Source organism: Leishmania donovani, chromosome 36 (genome assembly GCF_000227135.1).
Source record: "Leishmania donovani BPK282A1 complete genome, chromosome 36".
Lineage (NCBI taxonomy): Eukaryota > Euglenozoa > Kinetoplastea > Trypanosomatida > Trypanosomatidae > Leishmania > Leishmania donovani.
The window spans coordinates 2310175-2326702 of NC_018263.1; the positions used below are offsets into that span (position 1 = coordinate 2310175).

The window sequence follows — 16528 nt, forward strand, 5'->3', positions numbered from 1 at the left end:
CGCCGCCTGTCGTGCGGGTAACAGCGGGGTGGTGGTCCACGGACATGCCGGATGACCTCAGGGAGGAGGTCGGCCAGCCTCAGGTCAGGGCCCTCTGAGACCCTTCAACTCGTCTGCATGCCATGCCTCTCCTTCTCAGTCGCTTCCAGCCCCGGCATTCCATAGTATGGAGACTCTCCACATGGGAGCCTGGAGGGCCCGATGGTGCCAATTCGGGGCTCTTCTCGCCATGCTTCCGGCATCGGCGCCTCACCAGCTCACACCCGGTCGGGCGTAGGATGTGCCCGCACGTTTCGGGGCACATGCACGTTTACGCTGGTCGGTGCGCATGCCTGCGCGCCTGGTTCGTGCATCACCCGGGCTCTCCTGAAGACTGCATGCCTGGGAAAGTTATGTGCCCGTCAAGCAGAAGGCGGCCAGCGGATAGCCATGCGCCTGCGTACAAGAAGCTCATAGCTTGTCGCTCAGCAGGGGCATAAGGGAGGGAAGCAGCCAACGGAACCTCACAGGTGAGAAGTCCGTGCAGGGCGAAGGAGATGCGCTGAATCAGACCATCATGTGCAGAACTGCAGCGAGAAGCGAATTCTGTGTCGCATACCGAGCACCACGCAGGGTATAACGTCCTCGAAGCAAATACTGGTGGGAATCGAGGGGGGGGCGGGGGAGAGGGCACCACAACGCTAGCGCAGTAGTAGGCAGCACCCCACATGCACTCCACTGATGTGGCTGCCCATCACCCGTCGTTGCCGGAATTCGCCGTGCGGACCGGCGCCAGTGAAGACCTGGGCGAGGATAGTCGCGTGTCGTCTCTTGAGCTCAGCATCCTTGCTCATGTGGCGCGAGATACTTGCCCGCAAAGGGTGTTTGTCTTTGCGTGCTGCATTGTGTATCGCAAGCGTTGGGTTGGCATGGCGTGGTGAGAAGAGAAGCAGGTGAGACGATGGCAGTGGCAGGCGACGGTGGAAGGAAAAGCGCCTATGTACAGACGGCTGCTTGGTAGCCTATAAAGAAAAAGGGAGGACGGTCACAGAAGGAAAGGGGCACACATGCACACAGACAGACAGACAGAGAGCCGGACAGAGGTCGGGGGGCATGAGATGGGAAGGACAGAGAGACCGACCGATGGAAAAGATGAGAGGCAGAGGTGGCACGCGGTGCGAAAGCACGACCTTTCCAGAGAAACGAAAGCCCACAAAAAGACGCAACGAGATGCGCCGTCAAACCATGCGGTAACGCTCAACAACGCGGCCAGGGCCACGGTGTTGAGAGAATCGGGAAGAAAGGCGGCATAGGTTCGGTCTTCTCTCCATATCAACGGAAATCAGCTTAGCGCACCCCTGCCTAGTTACCATACGTACAGTCACCATAAGGCTTTTTCATCTACCCCGTGTCGGTCCTCTGCCGATGCTGTAGTTAATGTTTTTGTGTACACAGACGGAGCGCTGGAAGAGTGCTTAGCGTGCCGTTGTCGTGAGAGAAGAGTACAAGCAACAGAGAGCAGAAGACTTGCCATCGAGAGGCATGCATCGCTCATCGCTCGAGGTGCATCCACCCTCCAACGGCGGTGGTGTCGTTGGCGGCAAACAACTTCAGTCATCACAGAATTCGTCTTCTAGCAGCTTTTATCTTCTCTGTCTTCTGTTGTGCTGCAAGAAATAGAAACAGAGGGGGGAAAAAGGGGGGGCGGAGGTGCTAGTGTACAAAGTCCCGGCAGCGGAGAAGTCCTTCCTCACCGCTTGGTTTCCCTGCTGTTGTGAGTTCGACAAGTCGCCGCGTGTGCGGTTCGGACAAGAGATTGCGTGGGGTTCCCCGAGAGCCTCAGTCGCTCCGCCACGCGGCGCCGGTGCAGAATGCCTCGCCGAGGATGTCGGCGTCGTAGTCGAAGAGGGGATCCAAAGTGAAGGGCTGCACGCAGTTATCTCTCTCCGCAATAACCTCGTGGAGCTTGGAAACAAATTCGACGTTCTCTGTGTCTCGAGAGGCTTCGCGAGGACCGTCCAAGTTCACACAAGCATCTTCCAGCCCAGGCAGTGCAACGCTCTCCATGGAGGAGGTCGGGCTGGAGACATCCCTCTCACGTCGACTCTGAGGCCGGTGCTCGAACGCATTCATGAGGGCACCGGTGTCGCTAGCGTCCGCCGTCTGCGAAAGACAGGACTTCCCAGATGGAGGTTTAGTGGGGTCCTCCACCTCCTCGGTATCCAAGCCCAGTATTTTGTCTAACGTCGGAAGGATGCGTGGCGCCGACGGGGTCGGCACACCGTCGCGCGCCTCACCTTGAGCGCTGACCAGAGGAGCGAGTGGGGTAGCGGCCACGTCAAAGAAGTTGTCGAAGTGGGTTGAGACTTCCGTCACACCCGTGTCTATGAATGCGACGAGGATGCCGGTGCGCGTGCCCTCGTCTAACTCGATCGTCTCCAGCCCTTCCGCGTCGCCATTCCTGGTGGGGGACGACTTTACGCCCGCAGGTGCCGCTGATGTATCGTCGTCCAGTGGGCGCTGCCCGCTCGCAAATGAATGTGTGCGAGTCTTCACGGAGTGATAGTCATGATTCGCTTTCTGGGCTTCTCCGGAGAGGCGCTCGACCAGCGCAAGCTGCTTCGCCTGCAGTTCGTGTTGCTGCAGACGTCGGAGCTGCTCTGCACATGTGGCAGCTGGCATGCGTGTCTCCGACAGCTCATTCCCTGCCGCTGCGTCACCAGCAGGTGAGACTTCCTCATGGGCTTCGAGCTTCGCAAGCGCGGTCACTCTGTCACTTGGGGTCAGATGCAAGAAGCCTGCGACGAAGCTCACTGCGTCCTCCTCGCGACTGTTTATGAAAGCCTCCAGCGCCGCCTGCATCGCATCGGCAGACGGCGACGGATCAGAATGCGCTACCGCCAGCTGATGCGTCGGATCAGCTGCTGAATCCGCAGTACCTTCGGTCCCCTGTGCTGCGTAGAAGCGCAAGGCAGCGCGGCCGGGGTTGCTGTACGCGGGCTCTGTCATTTCACAAAAACGGGGATAAGCCATAGAAAGAGGTGCGTTAAGGGCAAAAAAGGGAGCAGGGCAGACAATCGTGAAGGAGCGAAGCGACACAAGTAGCTTCTTGGCTGTCTGCTCCGTGTGCGCTTTCACTTGAACTTCCTGTCTCTGTGAGCATGCAGTCTCGGTGCGTTGTCTGTGCTTTGCCTCGGTACGGGAAGGAGGCCGAGGCTGCCGGAAGTTCCTCAGTGAAGCCTGCAGCGGAGGAGTGGAGAGAAAAGTGAATTGGTTAAGGGTCGGGATAAGAGAGGTACCCATCGGCGTCAAATCAAAGAAAGATCACATCTGCTGGGTCACACGCCTCGTCAAGGAACAAGAGGGCGCGATGTACAGCGTAGGCAAGGGAGGTGGCCATGATGTCGGAAAAGCACACGAGTCATGGTAGCTTGTACAGCTCGTTTGTCTTCTTTGCCCCCCACCCCTCCCTTCTCCTCCACCGTCCCCCCCCCCCTATCGAGTCTCATAAAAGCCTCCATGACAGGGTCAACGGAGGAAGCCTGCTCACATCACGTTTTTCTTCGCTGGCATGCTGGAGTCTGCCACCGTTGCTGCGCCTTTCCGCTGTCGCCTTTTCCACGGTGCGCGGATATGTGTCCCTTTTTTGTTTGGCTTTCACAAAAAAAATTGGCTGTGGGAGAGCTGCAAACACAACAACGACGCGCTCCATTGGCTCGATAACGCTTTTTCGCGGGGGGAGGGCAGCGGTTGCGTGTCCCCGCATACAGAGCGGGTCAGGCAAAGAGACAGACCCGCGGAACCTGAAGAAAGGAGGGCGGACGGACGAGGAGGGAACAAGTAACCACAATGAAAAAGCAACGCCGTTAAAGTAGAGCCAGCAAGCACACCACTGAATAGAAAGGAAAAGAGCGCTTAAGCAACGCAGACACGGAGATGCTGTGCGATAGTGACGGGGGCACACAAGCGTAAACCAAAGTCGGGAGGAGGGGAGGGTTGCAGGTGTAGGAAAATACGAAAGAAAAAAGAACATGGAGACTCGAACAGAGAAGCATAGTCGAGACAGAGAGGGAGAGGATCGCACACACACATACACCATGCGAGAAACCTTTTCGTGTAAGAATGAAAGGAGTGAGGAGCGACACTCAACATTCATAGCCAAGTCGGCACTCAACATCTATATAGCACAAAGGTAAATATACGTTTGTCGCTCCCAGAGGGAGATGGCGCACGCACACATCTTCTCACGGCAGCAGCAGGGGTGCGCACCCTATTGGTGCCAGATGATGTCCGGCGGGGGATTTCAGTTTGCATGCGCCGCTGCTTGTCGAAACTTTGTTAGTTCGCCCTGAACGGGCGAGGATGCCAATCAACCGCGCACGATAGCATCATTCGCCTTCCCTGTTCGACCGCAGGCGTATGCGTGACCTGAAACTATAGCATGCGCTTTGCGGACGAGAGAGTGAGGCGGGGGAGGGCGCAGCGGGGGGGGGGGCGAGCGAGACGACAGCGTTACGAAAGGAGCCGGCGCGAGCACGGAGCACTACGTCTACCCTTAGCAGCAGCCACGGCGGCAGAGATGTGGGGAGGGGAGGGAAGTAGCACGCTGGCTGATCGGAATCCGTTCAGCCGGTGAAAGGGCACCGGCGCCTCTGTCTGCTCTCCCCCTCCTCATACCAGCAACTACTTCGCTGCGGGAGGCCGCTCTGCCGGCTGTGATTGCGTGGATGATTGGATTAGACATCTTCTCAGAGCACTGCCATCACATCCCCACGAACGAAACACAAGTGGAAAGCGCTGGGTGCCTGCCTAGGTGACTCGACCAACAGAACGGGGGAAAGAAAGACAACGGAATTCATGCGTGCCGTTATGCAGAAGGGAGCGTGTCTGTCTCACTCGTCGGTACACCCCGGCAGCAAACACAAGTGTGGAGGAAGCAAAGAAAAGACTCAGAGCAAGTTGCTCGTTGCTGCTAGCATTCCCTGCTCTCCCTCTTTGTTGTTTCGGAGGGGATTTTGTAAAACAGGAAGAAACACCGACCCATGATAAACACGCTGAGTGCGCCCGAGGATGGGAGTGGGTGTGTGGAATGAGGGAAGAAAAGGGCAGAGGAAACCTAAAGGCCAACGACTCAACGGGAAGCTGAAGGAGAACGGGAACGCGCACGAGAACAAAACAAGAAAACGTCACATGAGGCAGGAGAAAGGATAAGGGAGGCGGCAAAAGGCTTTCCCTGCAAAACGGCAACAAAGGGAGGGGGAAACGTGAAGCCAAACGGAAAAAAAGAAATGAACAGTGAAAGGGAATGCACAACACAATCACAAAAAAGAGGGAGAGCACCGGTCGCCGACGGAGAGGGACGCGAAGAAAAAAAAACAAAGCGAATCCCCCGCGTGTGCTGCACCCTCCACTTATCCTCACCACATGATCTCACTAGCGCGTGAGTGTGCGCGTCTCTCCGGCGGGAGGGGGAGCAGATGCGTGCCCGTGTCCCAAAAAGAGAAAGACCGCGTGTGAAACTACGCATCTGACATGTACGTGCACATACGGAGACACGGAAAAGGTGGCCCACATATAAGCCGAGAGGCACGCGTGAGGCAAAATAGAGGAGCGACACAGCGTCGACGTGGATTCCAGAGGCAACTGCAGAAGGGGAAGGAATGGGGTGTGCGTGAGGGAGGGGGGTGAAAACTGGTCGCCTCACAATCCTCAGAAGGCAAGGCAGAAGACACGTCCTAGAGAGACGACACGTCTACGGTGCATGCTATGGCTTGCATTTTCTCCCGCGTTCGTCTTCGCCGACCCACTGCGCTCCCAGTACCTCCCAGAGATGGCACTCTGCAGATGCCGGCGAAGCTGTGGGTGAGGTGGAGGCGCCCACGCGAGGAAGAGTTCAGAAAAGAAAGGGAGAAAAGAAGCACACGTACCGGACGCGCGTAACGGATGTTGTGCTACCACGAAAGCTGATGAACAAAACCACCACAAAGGCAACAGCGAAACGGAGGACAACAAAACAAGTGAAACGCCAAGAGTCCATCATATATATATATATATGTATTAACGCATGGAGGTGCACACAATAAAAGCAGAGACGAAAAAAAAGGAAAAAAAAAAGGAACAGCACGTCTCACGAGTCTGCCAAAAACATGAACAAAACCGTTAAACATGTGCGAGCCGCCGACAAGATACGAGGAGAGATGCACCTGACCACAGAATATAATGAATACACGTACACACATGTATGCGCCAGCACACGGAGTGCATCGAGTAAGATGCGTTGTGCGCTTCCATCTGGGGTCGGCGTCGGCACTCACTTTACCCTTCGTATCGGCGCTCGGTGAGGGGCGGCATGAAGTCGTGAGCAAGATGGATAAGGAGAGAGAGAAGGGCAAAACTCACAAAACAAAAAAAAACGGCAAAAAAAAAGCACAGTTCTGTTGTTGCGGATTTCAGTTCGCAGCATACCACGAGGGTGGGCGTATAATAAACTCGGTGAATCACTGAGGAGGAGCAGCCGAGCTGTGCACTCGCTTTCAAAGACGGAGAGCGCCCACAGCGATCCTCATACCTTTACCTTTGGTATGTTGCCTGTGGTTGTGTGCGTGCGTGTCTACCGCGTTCCGTTGAGGAAGAGAGGATGCAGAAGAGGGAAAAAAGGGCGCGTCCTGAAAAAACAGGAACTGCAGCAGCGAACCCACTTCATGCATGCATCCCATGCAGCACAGAGAAGCCATCGTGCAGGCCAGCGCGGAAAAAAGATGGGCAATCGACTCACAGACCCGTTCTCCCGTGCCGTCTTGGGCAGAGAGAGGGGAAGAGGAGAAACAACAGAAACCCCGAGAGAGGCAGAGGCGGAGACAGAAACGAATACAGCCGAAAGACGACTGCGCGTCATGTGCTTGAGGAGGAAGAGAGCCGCGAAAAGAGAATGTTTAAGGCAGGCCCAGTATGCCAAGCACACGAAAAACTCGTCTTCCCATCAATCTTCACGTCACCGTTTTTTTTACTGGTTCGATCTCTTTTCGAATGCAAGCTGCGTTCTTCTTTTCTTGCTTCGACTTTGGCCCCTTTTTTTTTTTTCGTTTTCCCTTTCGCGGCGAGGCGTTTGGCGACCTATTCTCTGGCGGCTGTCGTTTTCATTCGTTTCGCTGGGGCTGGCATCCTCGAAGGGCAAGAAAAGGGAGTGAGGGGAAGGAGTAAAGAAGACAGACCCTTCCCTACACCGCCCCCCCACCCCCCCCAGAGCACGAAAAACAAATAACCCAATGGGAGAAGTACATACAACAACGGACACACGGAAAAACACCAAAGAAAAAGCACGATAAGCGCCGTGCCAAAGAAACAGCGACAGGGGAAAGGCTAGCAAGAGGGCAGGCACCGACACGTGAAACCGGCAACAGAGAGATACATCACACACACGCACACACACAGAGGAAGCGCAACAGGCAAGTAGAGCATCAGGAGGGAGGGAAAGTACACAAAAACAAACAAGAAACCACCCATGCCCGGCAGCAAACAAGCTACAACCGACCTGCAATCAACAAGAGGCAGCCACGTAATCGGGCACTTTGTTTCCCCTTCAACCACCTCTGCTCGGTCATCGAGCGAGAGATGAGCTGCATGCTACCCTTTCAAGGAACCCCGCACCGCACATCTGAGCGCGACACCTGCCTCCAGCTCTAAGCAGCCGCCCCAGAGCCTCACCGCTCATGTCGGTCGCCACACGATGCATCCCCTCGGAGGTGGCACTCCGGCTCCCCTGACCAGTAGGTGGTGTAAGGGGCCAGGGGATGGGGTGCACGCTCGAGTGGCGTTCGCACTTTACCCATCATGTGGATCCTGCGAGCCTCTTCCCTGCCGCAGGTCGCTTCGGCGACCACGCCGTCCACGACCTGACCCGCCGACATCCGCAGCGATGCATCGCTCAGACTTTCCCTGCGCCGTAGGTACCTGACCTTGTCGCCCATCAGACGTGGCTCGGCATTCGGCAGAGGGATAGGGTTAGGGGGAGGGGCTGCGTGGCTCCCTCCCCCCTCCAGCACACACGCACAGAGAGATGGAGAGAGAATGTGCAACACCCTGACGCCCTTGTGGGGTGCCTTCCTGTTATCAGGGCCGTAGGCGAGACTGAATACCCCAAGAAAGGAAATGAAAGGCAAACAAGCCTGAGGGAGAAACGACATGCGGTCCAAGCCCACTTTGGTCACGTTCACTCGGTTGAACGGGCCATCGCGCGTGAATAGAGCAAGAATGAGGAGGGCAACGAAAAGGCGACTTTCCGGTGATGTAAACCTCTTCCCTTGACAACGGCGACGACTTTTGATCACTGGTTCTTTGACCGGGTGGCAGGGCGGAGAGTGCTGATTGGCGCAACACGTATGCATCATGAAGGGAAGTAGGACAAGCGAAAAAGTGTTTCTCGGCGTCAAGAACAAGGAAAAACAAAAGGAAGGGAAACACGAAGAGCACCAAAGATGAGGAAGAGAGCGTGCACTTGATAAAATCAGCACACGGTTTGCACGGAAGGCTCGCGGTAGGAGATGAAAAAGAGCGCGTGCTCAACGGGCAGGCCATTGATTGCGCTCTACTCCTGCGCCGCTCAGTGTAGCGTTTGGGGCGCGTTTCTCGCCTCCTCTTCTGCTTTTCGGCGGCACCAGCACACCAATACAAATGCCCAATTCATCGACCAAGCGCTCGCGTGGTTGCCGGTCCTCATCTCTGGCCGGAAACGCCAGAGACCTGGAGCGATGCGTGTTGCGTGGACGAGAGAAGGGCGGCCAGGTGGCCATCCTGCGAATCCACACACAGACACAAAAGTGCCAGCCCCACAAGCAAGAGCGACAAAAAATTGCGAGAGACTGCTAGCGTCGAGGGATGGAGCAGAAGGCAAACCGTAGGAGAGCACGGCATATCCGGAAGGAGGAGAAACAAAGAGCAAAAAAAAACAAGAACGCCACCGAGAGGCCATTACCAAAAGAAAAAAAAAAAACATTTTTTTTGAGGCTGGCATGTGTCAAGTAGATGACATCACAACGCAGGACCGGCTTCTTTTTGTTATTGTTCCGCAAGTCTCGCTCTCGATCGTCGAAATTGTTCTTTCCATGGCTTTAGACTTCTTCTCTCCTCCCTTCTCTTTCGATATCTTTTCCGCTGCTGTCCCCCTTCTCTCGCGCACTCGGTCCTGTTCCTAGTTTGAAAAGAACGCGACGGGATCGAGCCTTTATATATATCGGCTTTTTGTCCATCGTGTCCACTCTATGACGAATAAGGCAGCACATATACGCGCAGAGCCCCATGGCATATACCGCTGTTGCACCATACGACCACATGCTCGTCGAAACGCAAAGGTTATGGAGAAGGCGAAACACATGGACATGGATCCCGAGGCATTCTGTTCACCTATTCCGACCCTTTTCGGACTCCTGTAGTCTGCTCTCTATGCACCCCCTCCCCCGCTCCATGACGCTTGCTTGCGTTTTTTTTTCTGAGAGCCAAAACTTGCCGTCACGGAAGGCAGCCTCAGATTCACCCTAACACCGCAGAGAGACCGACAGAAGAGGGAGGAGGAAACGAAAAGAGCGGCTCGAGCACTAGAACCCAAAAAGGACGGCGCGCAGGCACACTAAGAGGGATGGATAGGAACGAGGCCAACAAGTGAGCGAAAGGGGCGCAACACGAAATGGGACGAGGCAAACGAAAAGTGTGCCGGAAGCTTCCACACTTCTACTCTGGCTTCTTTTCGGCATGTCTGCACCGTTACTTCGTAACTTTTCAAGGAACGCGAAGATTCTTTGCAGCACAAGACAAAAACGCAACCACCTCGGTTTTGGTGACCCCCCTCCTCTCTCCTTGCGACACTTCAGGTGATGGGGAAAACTCTCCAACAAAACAGAACCAGAGGATCAGCATACTTCACCAGTGTGCATTGTGCACAGTTGTGTATGCGTGCAAACAGGCGGAGCTACACAGAGAGACAGAGTCACGGCGGAGGCAGAGGGAGGGCGAGAAGGGACAACTCCCAAAATGCGATTACACTCTCTGCGTTACCGCCGCTGCATCACTTTCCGCCCTCCTTCCCACATATGTTGAGTTGGTTTTTGCTCAGGATCAAATCATCGGCCTTTTCTTTTTTCGGAGGCGGTTGCCGCTTCTTCAAAGGGGCGTATCGTGGCGCGGCTGTCACCTCTGTGGCTGTTCTTCGTATTACTACGTTTCTTGTACGTGCCGTGTGCCTATTATTATTATTATTTTCGAGCAACTTGTTTTTGTTGCGCACCCCTCTTGTTGTGCCCTTCTTCTCTCTCGCTCAATGTGTGTATGTGTGTGTGTGAACAACCTCCTCGTCTTCTGCATCTATGTGTACACACACAAACAGAGCGAGCGAGACAAGAGGAGGAGACGCAGCAAACATAGAAACGAAAAACCAACAAGGCAAGCGGGAAAGAGACAGACACAGGGCGACCGACACAATATGACAAGTAAGAGACGAAAACAGCAACAACAAAAGTGGGAGAGGGATCCGCAACATGCACAGCCGCCGTCCTCTCGTTTCATCTGGTCGTGTGCTCTCTCCCTCTCTCTTGCTCTCTTTTGCTATCTCTCCCCTTTTGTCCCCTCATGGTCGTGTTTTCTCATGTGTTGCGCGCACAACGTTTGAGATGTGAGGAGGAGGTGTGTGTGTGTGTGTGTGTATCGGCGGGCCGGTGTGGGGGAAGAGGGGTTACAAGCAGAGAGCTCCTCACGGGATCGACAACGCGGATGTGCCGAAACGAGAGAGCAGCACACAAAACACACGAAAAAGGTAGCCAAAAAAAAAATAAGATAAGGGAGCAGTGAAAAAGTCACACACACAAAAAGGAAAAGACCGAAAACGTAACACTGCTGAGGGAGTGCGGTTGGTGTAGAGTGGAAAGAGCGATGCGTTTGACGAGCAAGCAAGGAAAAGAACCATCGCTGGTGTGTTCTTTGCGGGTCACCCGTTGACGTATACCGCCGCTCATTCGTTTTCCAATCGGTATCCCTTCACGGTTGGATGGTGTGCACCCATCATCCGTCACATCCACTGCTACGGTGCGTTGCTGTGGTGAATCTGTGTGTGCGTGTGTGTGTATATAAATATATATGTTTGAGCTTCACGGGCACGCATGCACCCCAAACCGCATCTGCGCGTACGGACAGCAAAGAGCAAAGACGGCCCGACGGGGCTGGTAGGGAAGTTGGAGGCGAGGGTGAAGAAACTTGACGAAGAAAGAGAGCATGCGACCACACGCAAATACAAAAACGGAAACAAAACGCGCCGGCAACATCACGCAGTCGAGCAGAAAAAGGCGAAAAAAAAGACGAGATGACGCTGAAAAAAAAAAGCACAGAGGTTTACCTTGATGATCTCTTTCCTTCTTTTTTGTATCTCCTACGGTGCCATAAAGAACGTGCGCGTCCTCGAAGAGGCCTGGAAGCTGCATGGTAACTGCAAGGGTGTTGGTGTCTCCGCGGGCCACCGTCTTAGCGACAGCCACGCTCTTGGAGGTACGCGAGCAGCATCGCAGGCCGGTCTGTCTGTATGATGCCGGCCCCGATGTGTTCAACCACATAGCCCCAGTTCGCGTCCTTGTCACGCAGCGCGTGGTCATCGCTGTAACCGCCGCAGGTGGTCGGCCAAATGGTGTTGATCCACAGCGCCGCACCCGAGTTCTTGGCGAGCTTTCGAATGTACTGCAGCATGTCGGCATTTTCCTTCTCGAAGTTCACCTCATACAGGGCGTGGTTGGCGGCAAAGGCGCGGTCGATGCTCTCGTACGTTGTGGTGTCCGTGATATTCAAAATGGGCATGAAAATAACACGGTTGAGCAAATCCGCAGAGTACCGCTTGCACAGCTCATCGAAGGGAATCTCCGACTTTAGAATCGTCTGCTCCACCATCCCCGTCTTCACGAGCAGAGGGTAGAGCTCATCCAGGTAGACGTCGGCCTTGTCCAAGTTGAGGATGACGCGGTCCTTCGCCAGGAGTAGCACCTCCTCCACCGTCGGCACCGTGAACTCCGTCATGTTGCCAAGTCCGTCCTTCAGACGCAGCGCACGCACCTCGGCAAGAGTGTGATCGCACACCCTACCTTTACCATTCGTTGTACGGTCGAGCGTCTCGTCGTGCATGAGGATGAGCGCGCCGTCACTTGTGCGCCAGACATCGACTTCGACTATGTCAGCCCCCATCTGGATGCAGCTTTCCACAGCCTCGAGCGTGTTCTCGACGTAGTTGCGCCAGTCACCGCGGTGGCATGCGACGCAGACCGGGAACTTCGAGTCGGGGGAGTGCAGTAAGAAGCGCAGCTGAGGGCGCGGGTTCGCTCCATCACGGACAAATCGCTGGATCAGCGGCTTGTGGTGGGCCTGGTTGTCCTGCGCGATGTTCGTGTGCTGGGGCCACCGCTGGCACATGGTCGACGCTGACCTCATTTTGACTGGGGCTGTCTAAGAAGGAGCGAAAGCGCCAATGAGCAGAGGAAGCGAGGGAGACAGGGTTGATGGCTCGGCGTAAGAAGGCAAGATCACGGAAGATGGGCTGCGCAGAAGACAGGGACAGTGCAGAAATGCAGCGATCACACTGCGCGTAGCTAGAGTGAGAACCCCCGCCCAAAAAAAAAAGAGAAGCCTGCTGGCGTTCCGCTTTCTATTTTGGAGAAACTGCAATGAGAAGGGCGATCGCCATAGAGGTGTGTACGTGTCTGCTTCTGATTATACTTGTGTGTGTGTGTGTGTGTGCCGTGCATGAACAGAGATAGAGCTACAAAAGGTGTGCAGGAGAGCGTTGAGTGCCATTGCCTTTGTAAGTGCGTGCGTGTGCGTGAGGGAAAGAGGGACCAGGGCATGAAGCGACGCAGAAGAGAGAGTGGGATGTGTGCGATGTGTCGGGGGGGGAGGCGGGGGGGGGGCGCGACGAAAAGAGAAGGTAGCAGCCCATCATGCGAAAGAAAGAGAGTTCCCACGGGGAAGAGTTTGACGGCGCAAGCGACGCCCCAAGCAGTTTGGTTCGGTGGTGTCATAATGGACAAGAGAAGAAGGGAGCGTTAAAGGAGGAGGTGAAAGCGATCAGTCACGGTAGACAAACGCGCATTTTCGAGCGAAGACGTATAACCTGCAAGGCAGGAGACGCCCGCCACGTTGTTGAATGAGCCTTTCCGGCGACGTGTCCACTCGTTCGCGCAACGCTCTGGAGAAGCGTCCAGCACGTGAAGGAGGCGTGACCGGGAGTGGGCAGGCGTAACGAGTGTATTTTTCCTCGCAAAAAAGTAACAGAGCCGCGAGGTAACGAATCTCAATGCACCGTAGGGTGAGCCTAAACCCGTGTGCACTAGCACACACCTGATTCACTGATGTATCTATAGGTTGCTTGTTGCATCCCTCACAAGACTCTACAGACGAAGAAGACCGGGGCACATTGGCCTGCGTCGAGAGAACAAGCTGGGCAAAGTCAGCATGGGCCACAAGAGGAACAATGATGCGGTACACACGCACGCACACACGCAGTGGCGACACAGAGAGAGGGTCGATAAACACGGGTGGTGGAGTATAACCAATGACATTCACCTTCCAAAGCCAAACTCCGCCTGCCACTAGTACACATACATACACATACACGCACAGTGTGAGCATTTGAAGCCATCTCCGCCATCGCGCTGGCGCATACACAGGTGTACCGTGAAGTCTCGCTGTGACGCGGCACGGTCAGCGCGCACGCTCACTCTCCCAACGAAAATAGGAGTAGACGCAGCAACACGAACACGAGGAAAGACGAAAACGCATCCACAGTCGACAGCGAACGAACACAAATACACACATATCAAGACGTTGTCAAATAAAAGTGTAGAGAGAGATACAGACAGACGCCAACACGACACCGACACGCGCTCCAGCAGGCCTGAGGTTTGTGCCCATATGGCCAAGTATCGCCTGTTCTTTTTTTTTCCTCTGGACTGTATACGATGAGGAACCGACCAGAACATGAAACATGACCGCAGAAAAGACGCAGAGCACCTGAACACGGGAAAAAAAAACAAAGGCAAGAAGAAGCGCGCGCACATCTCTAATTACAATGAAATGGGGAGGGGGGGGGGGCAGAAACCTTAACAACCAGAGAATGGCCAAAGAATCAAACAGCGAGCGCAGACACACATGGTCACGCCGTCGTAGTCTAGTTAGTAAGCAAAGAAAAAAAAGCTAATGGTGGTGTGGGAAAGGAGAAAGACCAGCGGAGAGACGATGCACGCAAATACACATATAGAGAGAGATGCACGTATGAAGAAGCGACGGAAGAAGTAAACATACAAACAACAGCAAAACAACAAAAAACTATGTGTTCTTCTGGGTGTTAGGCATTCCGCTAACATGCCTCGATTTGTGCATGTGCGTGCGTGCGTGTGTGTGTGTGTGTGTGCACGTGCTCTGCTTGTATGCACACAGCAAGCGGGGAATGAGAGCGCCACCGGCGACGACCGAGGAGCGAGCTGGCAAGGTGGAGAGGTACGTGAGGCAGTGACACTGGCGTACGAAGCAAGAGAGAGAGCCCTGAACAACCCCACACAATCCTCACCTACCTCTTCCTCTCCGCGCTCCTGTCTGCAGATGCGGCGAAGTTGCCGATCGAGGAGGCAGAGGATAGAGATGAGTAGGAGCTGCTGCGAGTGTGATAGGTGGTCTGACTCTGACCTGTGTAATCCGTCTCTTCATCTACGTACGTCGTCTGGGCCGTGTAGCTGTAGCTACTCGACCGCGTAAAGTCCCCCCTTTTGCGCGACACTGTTGTCCCCTCGTTCATGTACGTTGTAACCTCCGTGTAGTCATCCTCGTCCGATGCAGCGGTGGCCGTCACGCCGGATGCCTCCTCCGGCGTATAGCGTTCCGGACTGCCGCGGCGGCTCGACAAGCCACTCACGCCACGTCGGACCGCCCTGTTCGCGTGTCGCGAGGCCCTGTACCTCCATGAGCTGCCCTGGTCACTGATGGGTGTTCTGTCGGCATCGGCGGCCTCGCTGACGTGATCGCGGGGGCTGCCGTAGGGCACCTGCGACCGCCGCGGCGTCCCCTGTGGGAGCACCGGGTGCTCCTCGTCCGTCTCGAAATCCTCGTACTCCTCGTTGCCGCCGTGGTCGTCCACGTCGGCCGGGAAGGTGGCAAACGTCGTGGAGACGGAATCCACATCATCCCAGCCGTGCTCCGATGCCTTAAAGACGCGCGCGGGACCGGAGTCGGAGGTGTCAGTGCCGCCCAGCACCTTCGCTGCCTCCTCGTACTTGTCCTGAGGAGGTGTCCACTGCCTGTTCACACGGCGCTCCTCACGACTGCGGCGGCGGTAGAAGATGAGCAGTAGGACCATCGTCACCATTAGGCAGAGGAAGATCCAGAGAAGGGTGAGGTAGACAGGTATCAACGCACACGCTAGGCGAACTCTCTCGCGGCCGCGGTGGATGCGCGCGGCGACGAAGTAGAGTGAAGTGAGCAGCATGCCGTTCGAGAAGAAGGAGCCGACGGTGTCGAACGCGACACCGATCTCGGAGCGGACGCCGATGGTGTACTTCATCATGCTGCGCAGGCACGCCTCCACCACGCGCAGGCCAGCGCGGAAGCAAAACGGGATAAAGATAACGTACCACGAGCGGCTCATTCGCCCATCCAACTTGTAGCCAAGGAGTACCCATTGCGCGACGCCGCAGGCCATGTTCAAGAAGCCCATGGCAAAAATGCCGTTGTATATCACCGGGCTCGGGCGGTTGTTGCCCACCTCCATCTGCAACCGCACCCGCCGCGGCCAGCGCCAGATGAGTGAGGTGGTGTAGTACAGTATGTCACCCGCGATGGGCATAGACATGTACGTCAGGTACAGCCCCACCTTCGACGCAGGATCGCTCCGGATCTGGGTGTACAGCACAAACGGAATGCAGAAGTAACTCAGAGCGGCGAGGCAGTTCCCGACGGGGGAGAGGCGATCTATCATAGACATCCCCTCCTGGTACGTCCTCGGCGTCAATATGTTGATCGCGACGGCAGCGGCGGCGACCACCAGCATGATCGCCGCGAAGATCATGAGCGGCAGCATAATCATCGCCCAGCTCAACGAGATGTAGTTACCGTCGTTTGCTGCGAGCAAGACGAAAAAGAGAAGCAGCAGCGCCACCTCTACTAAGAGCACGAGCGAGTATACAATCACGGAGCCGACGGCTCCCAAGAGAGGGACAAACGGCCCCCACGTTCCGCTGGCGAGGAAGCCGTACGCATCTTCACCGATGGAGTCGTAAAGGTACTTACGACTGCGGTTGTACAGAACAAGATAGGCCTGATAATAATGGTGTCGTAGCGTGATCTTGCGGAAGTTCCACTTAACCTGCCGCGACGTCGTCGGTGAAATGAGGTCAAGAAGGTAGTACAACCTCCAGTTGCGCTTGCGTGGCGGGTGGTCGCAGCACATTCGTCTTCAATGAGCGAAACAGCTGACAGAGATACGACGTGCGGTCACGCAAACTAAACACTCACACAATACGCTCGTCCTCGATCGACG

The 16528-nt window shown here is 55.5% G+C and overlaps 3 protein-coding genes across 3 annotated transcripts; all 3 read right to left on the reverse strand.

Moving 5' to 3' along the window:
* Positions 1-1818: 1818 nt before the first annotated feature.
* LDBPK_366210 (hypothetical protein, conserved) lies at positions 1819-2988 on the reverse strand (the record flags this gene model as incomplete). Its single annotated transcript, XM_003865685.1, has 1 exon — positions 1819-2988. The coding sequence occupies one exon, from the start codon at positions 2986-2988 to the stop codon at positions 1819-1821; it is 1170 nt and encodes a 389-aa protein (XP_003865733.1).
* Positions 2989-11481: 8493 nt separating this feature from the next.
* On the reverse strand, positions 11482-12432 carry LDBPK_366220 (glycerophosphoryl diester phosphodiesterase, putative; the record flags this gene model as incomplete). The annotated part of the gene is made up of 1 exon (XM_003865686.1): positions 11482-12432. The coding sequence occupies one exon, from the start codon at positions 12430-12432 to the stop codon at positions 11482-11484; it is 951 nt and encodes a 316-aa protein (XP_003865734.1).
* Positions 12433-14566: 2134 nt separating this feature from the next.
* LDBPK_366230 (hypothetical protein, conserved) lies at positions 14567-16438 on the reverse strand (the record flags this gene model as incomplete). Its single annotated transcript, XM_003865687.1, has 1 exon — positions 14567-16438. One exon carries the CDS (start codon positions 16436-16438, stop codon positions 14567-14569), a length of 1872 nt encoding a protein of 623 aa, XP_003865735.1.
* Positions 16439-16528: the final 90 nt, after the last annotated feature.